The 18,535-nt window shown below is 43.0% G+C and overlaps 1 protein-coding gene across 1 annotated transcript in view; it reads left to right on the top strand.

Moving 5' to 3' along the window:
- The window catches only part of adgrv1 (adhesion G protein-coupled receptor V1), a gene marked incomplete at both ends in the record, with an annotated part of 385,866 nt that overhangs the window by 145,210 nt on the left and 222,121 nt on the right, over window positions 1-18,535 (top strand). The window contains 10 exons of the mRNA XM_080738840.1: window positions 3,473-3,649; window positions 4,948-5,130; window positions 6,371-6,550; window positions 7,115-7,288; window positions 9,805-9,928; window positions 11,824-11,947; window positions 14,168-14,306; window positions 15,868-16,053; window positions 16,702-16,949; window positions 18,181-18,323. Of these exons, the coding sequence (XP_080594966.1) occupies window positions 3,473-3,649; window positions 4,948-5,130; window positions 6,371-6,550; window positions 7,115-7,288; window positions 9,805-9,928; window positions 11,824-11,947; window positions 14,168-14,306; window positions 15,868-16,053; window positions 16,702-16,949; window positions 18,181-18,323 (1,678 nt within the window). The remainder of the gene's footprint in view (window positions 1-3,472; window positions 3,650-4,947; window positions 5,131-6,370; window positions 6,551-7,114; window positions 7,289-9,804; window positions 9,929-11,823; window positions 11,948-14,167; window positions 14,307-15,867; window positions 16,054-16,701; window positions 16,950-18,180; window positions 18,324-18,535) is intronic.

Raw genomic sequence — 18,535 nt, 5'->3', positions numbered from 1 at the left:
CCCCATTGATTCCGGATGGAGACCCAAATGCCATTTTTACATGTTGAAATATGTCAATTTATTTTTTTTACAAAATTACATTTGTATTCATACTGATGTTCCAATGTTCAATGCCAAAAACACAATTAAATCATTCATCGCAATCATGATGAATCATGACAATTAATCATCAACTTAAATTTGCAATCGTGCCCTTCATCCTCCTCTCCAGGGGCGTCACACGGGGGGGGGGGGGGGGGAGGGGGGGGGGGGGCCTTCATTATTTTATACTTTAACTATTGAAAAATAGCAGATATACAAGCTCACAGCGCGGCACTACGAGCTTGTAGATCTGTTTTTTTGTTTTTTGTTTTTCTTTTAGTCATGAAAACGTGTGCAAATCTTATTTTTTTAAGCGAATATTTGCAACTCAAATGTAGCTTCTGGGGGGTCCCTGGAACTAAATATTTTGAGATGGGGGTCCGTGGCCAAATACATATCATTTTGGGGGTCCTTGACATGAAAAGGTTTGAGCACCACTGACATAGAAACATAGGTTAATAAAGCAGTGAATCCTTGTACCCCCTGCTCCTCTCCTCTCTCAAGGAGTTTCCATCAACCTTCCCTTTCTTTCTTTTCTTCCTGTGAGCCTTTCTTTTCCTTTTTCTTTTCTACATCTGTCCGTCTCATTGTCCCTCGCTTGTATTCCCCTTTGTTTCCCTCCAGGCCGTCGTCGCTAAGCCAAAGGGCCAAGCAGGCGAGCGGTGTCTATTTTTACCTCTCCTCCCACTAATGGTCTGGTGATTATGTTGTGTGTTTAGGCTGTAAAGGAAGCATCCAACATGTTGTGTGTTTAGGCTGTAAAGGAAGCATCCAACATGTTGTGTGTTTAGGCTGTAAAGGAAGCATCCAACATGTTGTGTGTTTAGGCTGTAAAGGAAGCATCCAACATGTTGTGTGTTTAGGCTGTAAAGGAAGCATCCAACATGTTGTGTGTTTAGGCTGTAAAGGAAGCATCCAACATGTTGTGTGTTTAGGCTGTAAAGGAAGCATCCAACATGTTGTGTGTTTAGGCTGTAAAGGAAGCATCCAACATGTTGTGTGTTTAGGCTGTAAAGGAAGCATCCAACATGTTGTGTGTTTAGGCTGTAAAGGAAGCATCCAACATGTTGTGTGTTTAGGCTGTAGAGGGGGGGAGGGAGGGGGGGGGGGGGGGGAGCATCCAACATGAAGCTGGGGTTTCTGTTGAAGCTGCCAGCTTTCATTAAGGTTGTTATGGAGAAGCAGTGTAGCAAAGTAACTAAGTACATTTACTCAAGTACTGTACTTTTTCAGGTACTTTTACTTTACTGGAGTATTTCCGATAATACTTTTACTTCGCTACCCCTCTACATCTCAGACTTAAATATTACACTTTTTACTCCACTACCATTATTTTAAAACTTTAGTCACTATAGTTACTTTGTAGATTATAATTATTAGAAACATACATTAACCACCTCAGCCCTGTATATACTTAAGCTATATGAAAATAGTAGCAGATCTGCTATTTTCAAAGGATTTTTTAAAATTTGTTATACTGTATATTTGAGAACTTGCGAATTCTTTTTTTTTAAATATAAATTTTATCACACAATTTTGTAACCCATTTTTCACCCAGTGCCAGTTGCCTATGTAATCCTGGGCTCTGCTCTCCCTCTGCCGTGCCCGGGGAGACCTCATGCTTCCTTCTATGCATGAGGAGTCTAAGTTGTTTCTTTTCACCTGACAGTGGGGATTTCCCCGGTTTGGACGTAGTGCGTGGAAGGAACACGTTATTCCAACCAGTTCCTTTCCCTCTCCATCAGGCGCCCCGGCTGGCCAGGGGGAGGCATTATAGAGACCAGGATTACTGCATGTTTTTGTGAGGGTATCAACCCTAGGAGACACGGGGAGAACATGCAAACTCCACATAGAAAGGCCCTATCGCCAACCCCACCCCCCCAATGTGGGCGCTGATGACACGGAGGACTTGCGAATTCTGCGTAATGACTTTTAGTTTTGGTACTTTAAGTGCATTTTGATGCCAATACATTTGTACTCAAGTACATTTTGAATTCCTGAGTATTTCTACATTGCAGTATTGATAATTGTACTTGAGTAAAGAAATGTGAATGTGTTTTTCCAGTTGAAGCTGCCAGCGTTCATTAAAGGCTGTTCTGGAGAGAGACGTTGCTTTATATAAAGAATTAAAGCAGGGCACTGGGAGAGGGTTTAATTTTAACTTTCTGTGTTGAAGGTTTGCAGCTTCCTATTATTTGGGTTTTTGTGAGAGCACAGGCGAACGTGCTGTCAGCACAACGCCAACCACCAAACCCAATTTAGAAATACACTCCAGGCTTAAAAAAAGAAAGGTTTTTGTACGTGTGTGTGTGTGTGTGTGTGTGTGTGTGTGTGTGTGTGTGTGTGTGTGTGTGTGTGTGTGTGTGTGTGTGTGTGTGTGTGTGTGTGTGTGTGTGTGTGTGCGCACGTGCATGCGTGCGTGTGTGTGTGTGTGTGTGTGTGTGTGTGTGTGAGTTTCTTCCATGTCCATGAGCTGTGTCGCATGGCATGCACTAAGCTGTTTCTCCATTCAGTTAGTCATTAAATTAGACCCAGTGTTGCCAGATCTTGTGAGTGAAACAAGCAAACCTAGTCTATGAAAACAAGCCCAAAAAGAAGCAAGCATTTTTACCACTTGAGCCCTAATACAACATGCTTGTCAAGGTGGGGGGGGTCCCCAGTTCAAATATGATGATTATTTTGGGGGGTCGCAGCCTGAAAAGGTTGAGAACCTCTGCACTAGTACAGTGGTTCCCATACTTTTTAGCGCAAGACCCAAATGAGAAATTGCTGTAGATGTTTGCCCAGGACCCAAAGTAGAGAGAAGCGCCGCGTTGTGAGCTTGTGGATCTGCTATTTTAAAAATATTTTAACCCAGGGGTCTTCAACGTTTTTAGGCCAAGGACCCTTTAGTTGAGAGAGAGATGAAGCAGGGACCCCCACAAGCCATACCATATCGTTTCATCGTTTGACGGCACAATCATCAGTGTATTTTGGATTCATGTCAATTTGTGTTTTCAGATATTTAACCACTTGTCATACGTAATAAACTTGACCTTTCACTCTGTACTTAGTCTGCTCTTTTTCCCCTCTACACCAAAGTGCTTTGCCGAAAATAGCAGATCTACAACGCAGTGTGAGGCGTTGTGAGCTTGTAGATCTGCTATTTTTGGCTAAAGTTCTCAGAATATGGACACTAGGGTTCAAGTGGTTAATATAAATAAGGAGAAAAAAAAGGTTCTATCACTCAAAGATTTGGAGGACCCCCTGTAGTAACTCTGAGGACCCCCTAGGGGTTCCGGACCCCCTGTTAAAGACCCATGTATTAAGGCATTACACAGTACTGATACTTTGACCCAAGTCTAAAATGTGAGTACTTGGCCCCCCCACTGATCCTGTGTGTCCTCATCAGGACGATCTCCCAGAGCTGGCGGAGGTGTTCCTGGTGAACATCACAGGTCTGGAGCTTCAGGGTGGAACTCTGGGCCCAGGGCAGCCCAGCCTGAAGAGACCTGGACTGGAGCTGGCAGAGGTCAGCATCCAGGAGAACGACGACCCCAGAGGAGTGCTGCAGTTCAACGTGTCCCAGGTGAACTCAGATCTTTATTTATTCCATCTTTCCAGATAAACTTTATTTTGCCATTTGCCTTGGTGGCACGCACTTCCACTCACGCACAGTCCATATGTCAAATCGACCGGCTTCATCAGGAAGAGATACGTTATATAGTACAGTATATAGAGCCAACGCACCAGTGTTAATTTTGACAGCAAGTTTGGATGTAGTTTTAGTCATAGTCTTTTGAGTAAAATCAAATTTAGTTCTAGTCAAGTTTTTATCATCAGAAAAGATAAGATTTGTCTAAAAAATGTAATCGCTGCGCCTTGATGTCTTCGTAATGACTGATTTTATACTCGGTAGTGCAATACACGAGCGCAATCAAACATAAAATGACTTTAGAACTATTTTAGTTCTACTGAATCTCTTTTCCTAGTCCCTCCCTAACATTTTAGTCTAGTTTTCACGTATTTTTTTCAAGTCTTTGAATTATTTCCACAAAATTTTAGCGGTACAGGCTGAGAACTCTGATCGTCTAGCTAAGCAAGACCAGTTTTTGTATGACCCTGAGATGATAGCGATAGAATATTTTCCGTTATAATATTAGGAATTGTTCAGTTCTTCAGTGTAAAGTTTTGAGTGTACAGTATGAAATAAAACACTGTTAACTCATTCTGTGCCAATCACGTGTATACACGTGATATATTAGCGCATCCCACAGTGCCAATCACGTGTATACACGTGATATATTAGCGCATCCCACAGTGCCAATCACGTGTATACACGTGATTCAAAAAAAAAAAAAAAATTTTTTTTGGACCCCATCAAAACTAGTGAACATGATTTCAATCGCGATTTTGCATGTTTAACCCCCATACAACCCCCATACAACTCAGGTAGCAGACCTCCAAGCTCACAACAGTGTAAAACATAATGGCTATTATTTCAAGAATGCCTGAACGGATTTCCAATCGGATTTTTTTGTTTGAAAGCTGTGAACAAACTGCACAAACCCACAACAATGCAATCCAGGATTGCATTGGATTTTTTAGAGCTCATTCTTCTCTGTTTTTTTCCCATGCATGAGGTGTGCAAGGTTTAATCATGGCTAAGTTGACGAAAATAAGGCTTTTAAAATGCTTGGTAGCCAATAGCTAACTTCAAGCTAACTTCATCCTCTTCCTGTACATGCACAAAGGAAAGTGTTTAGGCAAGTCATGGCTGCAGGGCTTCTGCATATACCAGCATATCTCTATGGGATTGTCTGTGGCACACTTGGCCCCCTCTAGTGGTGAAAGGGTGGCATTAAATGAGTTAATGTGTCTACCCAGGATGCATCTGGAAGGGTCCTGGCCTATGAGAGGCCTCCGCCGGACAACATCCTCCGTCTTGCAGTGGTTCGATTGGCCGGGAGCACCGGCAGAGTGATACTCTACTGGGAGGCTCAGCCAATCACAGCAAGCCTCGCGGACTTTAGCCCCACCTCTGGAAACGTCACTTTCCTCGAGGGACAGGTTAGGAAACGTGTTTCTGTTATTGTCCTGGTTTGAAGTTCAGTCAGATAACTCAATAGATTGAGAACATTAATTATTATATTATTATTCATAATGTAAATACAAGTGTGAAATTCTGTGAATAGAATACTGACGTCACTCCCACTACCCCTGCGTCACTGCCTTATTTTTGGTTTGGATTTTCCACAGGACAATCTTAGATCGCGTCATATAAGAACTGTGTTCCAAAACACAGGCGAGCGAGGCTAAAGCAAGCGAGTCACCGCGCCAAGCGCTGTGAAGTTTGCTTGAGCTGAATCAGCAACCGTTCGATAGGCACAGAATCAGACAGCTGTCACGATTATGACATTTTACATGATGATTAATTGTCACTCAAATAATTATGATTGACGATTTAATTGTGTTTTTGTCGTTGACAATTACATTTCTGTTTGGCTTTTAGGCTTTGAAGTTGCACATGGTAGATATGACACAAGCTCACAACGCGTCGTGACGCGATGCAACGCGTTGTGAGCTTGTAGATCTGCTATTTCCACTATTTTTTTTCAACATGGAAACGATTATGACGATTATGATAAATAATCGCGATTATGTCAAATAATTGCGATTAGACGATTATGTAATAATTGTGACAGCCCTAATCGACACAGAATCACAAATCATGTTTTGGCGAGAGCATCGCCCTCACTGCCACTCAAAGTGGCTACTGGCCAATCATAGCGTGTCCTTGCACAAGGTGGTATACTGTAGGTTTTCGGGATGACGCGACCGAGTCCTAACCTGACTGCGCCAGATGGTGGTAGTAGTGCGTAGCCTACCGCCCTACTTTACCATCTGAGACTGCTCGGGGAGAGTTGATATCACTCGTAAAGTCCCGGGCCGGACGAATCAGCGGCAGCTACGGGCGGGTTCTGAGCGGCTCTGAGCCAATAGAGTGTGACTGCAGACCACGTGGAAACCCAGGAAGCGGATTCTGGGTGTAACGTCATGCAGGCAGGCCAATATGAGTGGTTGGAGTTGGCACTCCCAGACTGTGATAGACAGACGGCCCCATCCAATCACCTGCTAAAGAATTTGAAATGGCCCGCCCCTTACATCGGGTCTGCTTGAGCAATCCCAGATGGTAAGCAGCCAGGCATACGCACTGCTGCCACCATCTGGCGCAGTCAGGTTAACCGAGACCAAGAACCAGAAAACACTTTGCTCTGACGAACTCGCTGTGAAACCGCTCTGTTTACAGAACGAAGCAACCATCGACATCACCATCCTGGACGACGAGGAGGTGGAGTCAGACGAGACCTTCACGGTGACTCTGGCGCGTGTGATTGGTGGGGCTCGCCTGGGGGAGGCGACCTCCCTGACGGTCACCATCCCGCCCAACGACTCGCCTCTCGGACGATTCGGCTTTGAGGAGCTGGAAGTACGTCTAAATGTAGCAAGTCTGGTCACACATGACGTAAACCACTGGTTCACACACCACAGTTTTTAGCTCAGGACCCAAAAGAGAAATTAGACGATTTTCTGGGACCCAAACTAGTAAAAATAGCAGATCTACAAGCCGCGTTGTGAGCATGTAGATCGGCTATTTTCACTACTTTCTTAAACTTTTTTTTTCTCTTCTAATTAATGTAATTACTTAGATTTTTCTTTTATTTATTAATTAAATTACTTCGAAAAATCATTGCATTTTTTTCATGAGAAATTTTGGGAATGTTTATTTTGTAATGTTTTAAAATAATAATAATTAAAAACAAAATGTAGGAAACAAGAAATTCAGGGACCCCTAAAAATGTGTCCATGACCCACAAAGGTGTTCTAACCCAGCGTAAACAAACAATAAAATGTAACCGTACAAAGTAAAAAAAGAGTGTGTGTGTGTGTGTGTGTGTGTGTGTGTGTGTGTGTGTGTGTGTGTGTGTGTGTGTGTGTGTGTGTGTGTGTGTGTGTGTGTGTGTGTGTGTGTGTGTGTCTGTGTGTTTTCTAGTTTACCGTGAGTGAGCCGGAATCGTCCGATGACCCCGATGACCCCGCTGCCGTGGCGACGCTAGCGGTGGTCCGGAGCCCGGGGGGGAGCGGGGGGGTCAGCATGATGTGGAGGCTGGACCACCAGGCTGCTCACGACCTTTCACCTCTTTCTGGGACCCTACAGTTTACTGAGGTACACTATATGACCTTTCACCTCTGACTGGGACCCTACAGTTTACTGAGGTACACTTTATGACCTTTCACCTCTGACTGGGACCCTACAGTTTACTGAGGTACACTATATGACCTTTCACCTCTGACCGGGACCCTACAGTTTACTGAGGTACACTATATGACCTTTCACCTCTGACCGGGACCCTACAGTTTACTGAGGTACACTATATGACCTTTCACCTCTGACCGGGACCCTACAGTTTACTGAGGTACACTATATGACCTTTCACCTCTGACCGGGACCCTACAGTTTACTGAGGTACACTATATGACCTTTCACCTCTGACCGGGACCCTACAGTTTACTGAGGTACACTATATGACCTTTCACCTCTGACCGGGACCCTACAGTTTACTGAGGTACACTTTATGATCTTTCACCTTTCACTGGGGCCCTACAGTTTACTGAGGTACACTATATGACCTTTCACCTCTGACTGGGACCCTACAGTTTACTGAGGTACACTATATGACCTTTGACCTCTGACCGGGACCCTACAGTTTACTGAGGTACACTATATGACCTTTCACCTCTGACCGGGACCCTACAGTTTACTGAGGTACACTATATGACCTTTCACCTCTGACTGGGACCCTACAGTTTACTGAGGTACACTATATGACCTTTCACCTCTGACCGGGACCCTACAGTTTACTGAGGTACACTATATGACCTTTGACCTCTGACTGGGACCCTACAGTTTACTGAGGTACACTATATGACCTTTGACCTCTGACTGGGACCCTACAGTTTACTGAGGTACACTATATGACCTTTCACCTCTGACCGGGACCCTACAGTTTACTGAGGTACACTATATGACCTTTCACCTCTGACTGGGACCCTACAGTTTACTGAGGTACACTATATGACCTTTCACCTCTGACTGGGACCCTACAGTTTACTGAGGTACACTTTATGACCTTTCACCTCTGACCGGGACCCTACAGTTTACTGAGGTACACTATATGACCTTTCACCTCTGACTGGGACCCTACAGTTTACTGAGGTACACTATGACCGTTGACCTGTCACTGCAGTTTACTAAGTACACTATGGTTCCCAAACTTTTTAACTTGTGACCCAAAAGAGAAATTAGACATTCCCCAGGACCCAAACTTGTGAAAATAGCAGATCTACAAGCTCACAACAAATGTCCACAAATTCAAGTCTCCGTGCAATCCTTCAGTGCAGAAATACTCTACAAGGATAAATCCGGTATTCAAAATGTAATTGAGTAAAACTAATGTCCCATTTAACAAGTTGAAAATATGTAAAAACTAATCTTTTGAAAGTACGTCAAACCCATTGTAACTTCAAACTCCATTTTAACCACAATGGATTCATCGAAAACACCCGACCCATCCTTGGTTGACCGATATTGTCCTTCTAATACGAGGGAGTGTTTTTTAAATTACTTTTCATTTATTTTGAAGCTGACTCTGGTATCAGTTTTATGCTGAATCAGGTCTGAGGTGAGGTGGTCACTAAAGCCTCAGAGCAGACATTAAAACCCCAAACATGTTTGAAAGGGAAATCACCCTGATAAAACCACAGAAACCCTGGCAACCATGTTATTCTGGGGCAAAACATCTGGGGTAGAAACATCCGACCTGTTGTATATTTTAAGAAGGGATAACATTTCATATCAGATATCCAGCCATGATTATTTGGGCAGGTTTTCATTTTGGTACAGAATCACCCCTGGGTGTTTTATTGTATTTTAATTGCACATTGTCTTTGTGGGGTGGAAACCTCATATTGTCCAAAACTCTTCAAATGCAAAAGCATCCAAATGTGAAATCGCTGCATTTCGAACTTGCAGACAGGGGCGTCACAAGGGGGGGGGGGGGGGGGGGGGGAGTGGGACTGAGTTACTAGGGCCCAAGGTGGAGGGGCCTTCATTACTTTATATTTTAGCTATTGAAAAACAGCAGATATACAAGCTCATAGCACAGCACCGAGTGCCGCGCTGCAAGCTTGTAGATCTGCTATTTTTGAAAAGTTGTGAAAATGTTTGCAAACATTTGTAATGCAAATTTAGCTTCTGAGTGTCCCCGGAACTAAATATTTTGAGATGGGGGTCTGTGGCAAAATACATATCATTTTGGGGGTCCTTCACGTGAAAAGGTCTGAGCACCACTGACATAGAAACATATATATATATATATTTTTTCAAAAACCCTTAGAAGGATTTGAAATATTCAAAGACTTGCACAAGTTTTCACGATTTTTCAAGTGCCGCGCTGTGAGCTTGTAGATCTGCTATTTTTCAATAGTTAAAGCACAAAATAACTGAAGTGAATCCTTGTACCCAGGGCCCAGAATCTGGTGCGACACCCCTGCTTGTAGATCTGCTTCTTTTGATGCTTTGGTGTGACACTGCAGTATGATGAAGTGGGGCACTGATTTATAAAACACACAAACCATTAGAACATGGAGATAAGACAGCAACGTTATGTTTCTTCTCCCCAGACGGAGTCCAGGAAGACGTTTGAGATCAGAGCTCTGGCCGACGGCGTCCTGGAGGGAGACGAGAGCTTCAGCGTCTTTCTGCTCCCAGACGCCAGCGGAGCCGCCGTCATCGACCAGTTGAATGGTTTGTACCGGATCAATAGCAGATCTACAAGCTGATTGATTGATTTATTGATTGATTTAATACTTTATTAAAGATGGTCATGTACTGTTAAAGTGTCAAAGTCAAAGGTTATGCCAAAAGGATAGCGCCCCAGCAGTAATACAATACAATACAATACAATTCTAGTAAGACGCCTCAGGGCGACAAGCGACCTCGCCCTAAAGGGTGAGGTCTTGCCATGTCTTGGCCATCTGGCCAGTGATGTATATCGGACCAGTTACCCATAACATGGATCTCCATATATTATATGGAGATCCATGTACTGTATATGGAGATGTGCTGTGAGACCCCAAACATGCTTACTCAGTTATTTGTTATGTGAAAGTCCTATGACGTCTATGACATCTGACATCATACATACAATCCCTTGTATGCCCATACATGGAGATCCCTGTCTGTAGAACCAGCCACACAGATATGGGCTGTCTTGGTCATCTGTCTTGGCCATATATGGATTCTGTTAGATGTGGCCTCCATATACTGTATGGGCATTCCCATATGAAGTCCTGTTAGATATGGGCTTAATATTGATGACACCAGGGAACTCCATATATGAGCATAAAAGGTATTCTGTTGTGGTTCCCCTGACATCACAGTGATGTTAGAGCGGCAAACCCATAGACCGTTAAAAAGCGTACACATCCAGACGGAGTCAGCATGTGCCGTTTCACATACTAAACTGTGACTTTTGGTCGCAACTTTGTTCCGAGAGGTCTGCAGAAGTAGAATGTTTTTTATTCATTTTTATTTTGTGTTGATCTTTCGTTTTCAATTTCAGTGTAGTTTTGATTAGTTTGGCTTAGCTTCTTAGATAGTTTATTGCAACTTATAGGGTTAGTCAGCGATGACAATATACAGTATGCTGCAGAAAAATATGAAATATAGCCCATCTACAACTTCCACACTGTGAGCTTGTAGATCGGCTATTTTTGGCGAAGATATTTGGTGTAGATCAGAAAAAAAAGTACAGTTGCAACTCCCTTTTGGCAAGTCTGGAGAGGGTCTGAGTGGTTAAAGGGTTAAAGGGTGTGAGTGGTTAAGGGTTTGTGTGTGTAGTAACACTGTGTGTAGTAACACTCCACTGAACACAACCCTTACAGGAACACACAGCACTACGCAGTGAGAACATAAATCTGTGTGATTTAAACCTGCTAATCACATCCAACATAAATGTTTCTTTTCACATAGTCAAGCAATGAATCAGCCAAGCAATGAATCAGAATATTTCTTATTGCCATAATGCCAAGCTATGCAATAACTTTCTTTTTTTTCTTTCTGGTGTGGGAAAATAAAAGCTCTGGAAAACCAGCCTTGGCACGTGCAGCAGTGACAATGTAAAACAATTAGTGGGAGAAATATGTAACAAAAATAGGCTAATGTGTTCACGTCCAGCAGAAAGCGTGAACATTTGCACCTAAGGGTATTTTTGTGCGCTAAATTAAAAAATTGACGGATCCAAGCACTTTTCCCATGGGATCTGGTGGCTCTAATTCACTTACTATACAGGGAAAAAAGACCCCCCAAAAATATTCTTTAAGTAGCATGTGAGGGCGTCTATCTAGGGGTTTTTCATGATTCTGAATCTATTGCAAGCATTTGTTTTGCACGGAAAACATTCCTTGGTATAAAAATGGACACTACAAAACTGTGAAAAGTGATGACTCATCACTAAACCATACTAAACCATAGTTTTGTGGGGTCCATTTCTATCCCAAGGAATGTTTGTAGATCATCTGTTTTCACTAGTTTTCTATCATTTTTAAAATGATAAATGCAAAACGGACGGTTTTGGATACATAAGGTTTTCACCTGACAACGACGATGACATGCATCTAACTGTGCTGTTCTTCCTCCAGCCGTGGCCACCATCACCATCCAAGGAGACAAGGCTGCTTTGGGGATGGTTGGGATCCTGGAGGCCTCCAGAGACATCGTCCTGGGGGAACCTCAGGGAGACTACAATGGATCTGCTGTGATCAGGTTGGACACACAACCCTAACCCTCACCTAACCCTAACCCTAACCCTCACCTAACCCTAACCCTAACCCTAACCCTCACACAACCCTAACCCTAACCTAACCCTAACCCTAACCCTAACCCTCACACAACCCTAACCCTCACCTAACCCTAACCCTAACCCTAACCCTCACACAACCCTAACCCTAACCTAACCCTAACCCTAACCCTAACCCTCACACAACCCTAACCCTCACCTAACCCTAACCCTAACCTAACCCTAACCCTAACCCTAACCCTCACACAACCCTAACCCTCACCTAACCCTAACCCTAACCCTAACCCTCACACAACCCTAACCCTAACCTAACCCTAACCCTAACCCTAACCCTCACACAACCCTAACCCTCACCTAACCCTAACCCTAACCCTAACCCTAACCCTCACACAACCCTAACCCTAACCTAACCCTAACCCTCACACAACCCTAACCCTAACCCTCCAGAGACATCGTCCTGGGGGAACCTCAGGGGGACTACAACGGATCTGCTCTGATCAGGTTGGACACACAGCCAGCTCATCCAAATAATTATCACACATTTATAACAATCAATTTGAATAAAATGATCCATTTACATAAAATGGTTTATTTTCAAAAGTCTTCCAAAAATGTTGACTTATCAACTAATCTTCTCTATTTTTGCTTTGTACGACAAAGTATAACATGGGGCTGTTGTCAGACTATGAGATGAAAATTCTCTATTCTGCATGTAAAAAAGGTTTTAGGCTATCTAAAATAAAATAAACACGGCTCAAGATTATTTTATTAGTTATGAATAGAATGACAGTTCAGAAAATAATCCAGAGTTGTAGCCCTGCAAACTATTTTGTCCTTAATGTGTTATTCAGATAAAAAAATATCAAAAGTAGCAGATCGACAAGCTCGAAAAACGCGGCAAGAATTGTGGATCTGCTACTTTTGACTTGCTTTTGTGTGACTGCTGTAGAGTGATCCAGTAGGTTCTGATCTAGTAGGTTCTGCTGTAGTGTGATCCAGTAGGTTCACGTTGTGTGACTGCTGTAGTGTGATCCAGTAGGTTGTGTGACTGCTGTAGAGTGATCCAGTAGGTTCACGTTGTGTGACTGCTGTAGAGTGATCCAGTAGGTTCACGTTGTGTGACTGCTGTAGAGTGATCCAGTAGGTTCACGTTGTGTGACTGCTGTAGAGTGATCCAGTAGGTTCACGTTGTGTGACTGCTGTAGTGTGATCCAGTAGGTTCACGTTGTGTGACTGCTGTAGAGTGATCCAGTAGGTTCACGTTGTGTGACTGCTGTAGAGTGATCCAGTAGGTTCACGTTGTGTGACTGCTGTAGAGTGATCCAGTAGGTTCACGTTGTGTGACTGCTGTAGTGTGATCCAGTAGGTTCACGTTGTGTGACTGCTGTAGAGTGATCCAGTAGGTTCACGTTGTGTGACTGCTGTAGAGTGATCCAGTAGGTTCACGTTGTGTGACTGCTGTAGAGTGATCCAGTAGGTTCACGTTGTGTGACTGCTGTAGTGTGATCCAGTAGGTTCACGTTGTGTGACTGCTGTAGAGTGATCCAGTAGGTTCACGTTGTGTGACTGCTGTAGTGTGATCCAGTAGGTTCACGTTCATTTACGGGGAAAAAAAAACTAAAAACACCAAAGGGTTCGATGCCTGCTGCATGCCTGTGTGCAGGGGCATCACAAAGGGGGCAAAAGTGGGACTGAGTTACCAGGGGGGGCCCAAGGTGGAGGGGCCTGGAATTATTGTATACGATACTTTAGCTATTGAAAAATAGCCGACAAGCTCACAGCGCGGCACAGAGTGCTTGTAGATCTGCTATTTTTGAAAAGTAGTGAAAATGTGTGCAAATCATTGAATATACAGTATGTATTTTTTAAGCGAACATTTGTAACTAAAATTTTCCTTCTGGGGGGACCCTGGAACTAAATATTTTGAGATCTGGGTCCGTGGCCAAAAACATATCATTATAGGTAGTTTTCATATGAAAAGGTTGTGAGCGCGCTGTGAGCTTGTATATCTGCTATTTTTCAATAGTTAAAGCACAAAACAATGTGTAATAATGCGTTCCCAGTTCCCCTTATGAAGAACATTCATGGGGGCCCCACAGTGAATCCTTGTACCCAGGGCCCAGAATTTGGTGTGACGCCCCTGCTGTGTGTTTGTGTGCTTTATGTATCTATCCATGTCTCACCAGCCTGGTTCGAGGCCCAGGGATCTTCGGCGAGGTGCAGTTCCTCTGGAACATCACCCCCGCTGAGGACGGGCAGTTTAAGGAGGTCTCTGGTGTGGTGACCATGAGGGACAGACAGTCTGCTGCTACCATCCTCCTCAAGGTACCACACACACACACACACACACACACACACACACACACACACACACACACACACACACACACACACACACACACACACACACACACACACACCCAGACGTCCCTTTCTGCCATGACAACATGGTCATTGCATTGTGAGATTATGATATTATAAGAGGTGAAATCTGGAATGGTTATGATGGAGTTTTTTATTGGTGATATCATCTCCATACCTCTCATGGATTACAGTTCTCAGTCGCCCAGACAGCAGGAACAATATATTACTAAAACATTTTTAACTCAATTTTACATATCGTGTTAATTGTTTAGGAATGGCACTAGTGTGGGTGAGGGGTCCTTTCACACTGTTTCACAAATCTCATTTTTTTCTGTCAGGTTTTATTTAGCTTGAATCCAGACACCTCTGCTGCATTGTGATCAGTGTTCATTTTAACACTTATGTTGCAATGATTTTTTCTCTTCAATGTCTCGCGTTGCCATGGTTACCATAGACTTCCATGTAATTGTGCAATTGTGTAAAAAGTGCACGCCCATGCCTAGATGATGCACCACGTGTGTAGATGCTGTTCACAGCTTTCAAAAAAAAAATCCGCTTGGAAATCCGTTCAGGCATTCATGATTTATGGGCCATTATGTTTTCTTCAGATGTAAACAAACATGGCTGCCATGTTTGAAAGAATGGGTTGGTATGGGGGTTAAACATGCAATTTCGCGATCGCGATCATGCCTAATACATTTCTGGAGGTCCAAAAAAATGTTTTGAAAAAAAAAAATTGGAAAAAAAAAATTTTTTTTTTTTCAAAAACGGCCCAAACTCGGGAAACTCGGGGTTGGCACAGCGTTGGTATCAATACAAACTCGGGGTTGGCACCAGATGTGTTAAGACTAAGACTAAAAAACGACAAGATTTTTATATTTTGTCGATAAGACTAGACTAGACTAAAACAATTTCAGAAGACTCATGCTGCATTCACACTTGGCTTTTCGTAGTGTGAATGAGGCATAAGACTAAGACTATTATGTGTGTTATTCAACTGACTAAGACTAAGACTACAGTGTTAATGAAAATGAACACTGGTATGTAACTGTGAAATGAAATTAAAGACATCTTTAATCTTTACATTTGAGAATGGCGCTTATCTGTTATTTTCAAATCTTGTTGGTTTTGCACAGTAGAACAGTAGAAGACAATGACTTGTTCAGAGTTATGTGGTTATATTTAGCCTAAAAGACGAGGTTTAAAAGACGAAGACTAAAAGACTAAGACTAATCCCAAAAGACTAAGACTAAAATATTTTGATATTTAGTCGACTAAGACTAGACTAAAACAATTTCAGAAGACTAAGACAGGACTAAGACTAAGTGGTGTATTATGCAAAAGACTAAGACTAAGACTAAATCAAAATTTGCTGAAAAAATTAACACTGATTGTGATGTTCCCTGGAGAAAGAGCATCCGCAGGGAGCGCTGCTCGGTACAAATATAGCAGTTATTTTTTTTCCCGGTACCCAGAATGAATTAAAACGTATATTATTTTGTTCCTACTCTTTTCGTTTAAGGTCCTGGATGACGAGGTCCCAGAGGAGCGCCAGGTGTACCATCTGACCCTGACCTCTGCCACGCCGGGGCTGGGCATCAGCCCCCATGCCCAGGTTGCCATGGTAACCGTGGCAGCCAGCGACAACCCCCACGGCCTCTTCTCCTTCACCCAGCGCCGGATCACCGCCACGGAGGAGGAGGGCACGGTGAGATAACCATCATCAGTAAATTAGTTAAGAATTGAACAATGAATGTCACTAAACAACACCTCATTCTAGTGTTGATTTTGGCAGCAAACTTTCGATTTAGTTTTAGTCATAGCCTTTTTAATAGAATGTCATTTAGTTTTAGTCCTATTTTAGTCATCTGAAATGTTTAGCTTTAGTCTCGTTTTAGTCGACTAAATATTATAAGATTTTAGTCGACTAAATCTACAGTCAACGAAAATCTTTTTGGCATGCCTTGATGGTGTCATAATAGCTGATTTTACACTTGGTTGCTCTCTGAAAATAGCAGATCTACAAGCTCACACCGCGTCGCGTTGCTACACGTTGTGAGCTTGTAGATCAGCTATTTTCAGAGCACAACACCGGAGCGCAACCAAACATCGAATGACTTGTCTTTTAGTTCTACTGGGTCTCTTCTCCACTAGTAACTTCATATCATTTTAGTCTAGTTTTTATTTGTTGACAAAATTGTCAATATATATTTAGTCATAGTTTTACTCATCACAGCTTAGTTTTTATTTTGTTTCTATTTCGTTTTCGTCTGTGAAAAAAGGTAGTCAACAAAAAAAATGTGTCATAGTTTTACGAAACGAAATCAACACTACCTCGTTCCTCATGGGCCACCAGGTGAACGTGACGGTCACTCGCTCCCTGGGCACCCTGGGCAGCGTGTGGGTGAGCTACCAGACGCACACAGCAGGGGGCAGCGGGGCGGCGGTCAGCGGAGAGGACTTCGCCGCCGCCTCGGAGCGACTCCTGTTCAGCCCCGGTCAGACGGAGGGTCAGGTGGTCCTGGGTATCCATGACGACAGCCTCCCCGAGGGACCCGAGGAGTTCCTGATCAACATCACTGCAGTGGAGATCTTCAACCACAGGTACCACATATTACCTAGTACATACCCCAGGTAGGTAGTGGTATACCAGGGGTGGAAAAATACTCACATGTTTTAGTTAACTCATTTCCTGCTATCCCCGCCGAAACCGGAGATTTCCCGCTGTACCGCTCTGCCATGCCCGTAGATCCCGGAAATGTAATTAGCTTTAATCATTATGAAACAATTAAAAGTATGATCACTGTTTATCGCCGATTCGGACTCTTTAGGCCCGCCTCCTAACTGTATCCGGCCGTATTTCCTGTTTTGACCGGATCTAGGTTTCCGTATCCGGTCTAAGGCCCAATCATAGCTCCGCTCCCATAGGTTTGCATTGTACACAAGGAAGCTGCCTGCACAGAAGCTTATTTGGAAGCTATTTGATTCTTTTACCCGCCTGGCATATGACCTGCGCACATATCGACTGCTATGTGCGCGACGTGCCCTCGCAGGAACATAGCGCACAGCTCGGCCTTTTACATTAGTTTTTATGGTAACAGTGGCAGATACAGTCTGACAACGGATATGTCTTTTTCCAAACAATGTCTACAATGCTGGTGCCCACGTTAAAAGCTAAGGACAATTTGGCAGTTTGGCAGTTCAGCTATGTTTAAAATGGCAGCAAATTTGTTTTAAGTAAAAGTATTAATACTGCAATATAAAAATGTATTTGTAAAGCATATTGAAAAGTGTTGGCATCAAAAATGTACTTACATTTTCAAATAGCCCAAGGTATAAAATAGGGCTAAAGTGGTTTATGTATGTTTTATAATATTATAATTTATATCAGCAAAGTAACTACAATAGTAACTAAAGTCTTCAAATAAATGTAGTGGAGTAAAATCCCAGAATAGGGATGCTATATTTCATGTGATTGAGAGTAGAATAGACAATAGTCATCAAAGTTCATTGCACTTATTTTTGTATTAGGATCAAAATATAAATCTACATAAAATCCACAAACCTTTGTATATCTGCCTTTAATTATTCTCAGTAAAAGTAAAAGTTTTAAGCTCTAAAATGTTTTTCATGTTTTCATCTGCTACAGAGACAATTACAGAGATATATCTTCCACAGAGATGATTCTTGAACGTTGACAATTCTATCAAATGTTTCCAGAAAACTTTTAAGATTTAAGAATAGGCCCTCAGGTCTAAGATGTACATATGTAGAGAGTAACTTTCCAGTACTGCCACTGACTTAGTGTTGTATGCTGTCTCCCCCTGCTGGCCAGTGCTGTGGACTACAGGGTGAGGGACTCCGGGCTGCAGTTGGACGTTCCTCCAGCTGTAGGTGACCCGTCCTCTGTCACCCTGGTCATCCTGCAGAATGACAACGTGGAGGGCATTCTGGAGTTCCAACAGGAACACATCACTGGTAAGAAGAGACGTGCCTACCTTGGACCTCATGGACCCTACCTGTGGATTATAGCATGTAAAAGTTGTGGTTGAAGTTGACTGATAATCTGCTCCTTAGATCTCATGCACAACTCACTGATACTCTTCTTGCACCTTAATGTCAATGTTATTAACATTATATACCAGCTGCTATGCTCGTGCACCTTATTTTCTAATACCTCCTGTACATAA

This window comes from Nannobrachium achirus, assembly GCF_963921795.1.
Source record: "Nannobrachium achirus genome assembly, chromosome: 12".
NCBI lineage: Eukaryota > Metazoa > Chordata > Actinopteri > Myctophiformes > Myctophidae > Nannobrachium > Nannobrachium achirus.
The sequence above is the reverse complement of the archived record's forward strand: the minus strand, read 5'-3'. Positions and strand labels throughout refer to the sequence as shown.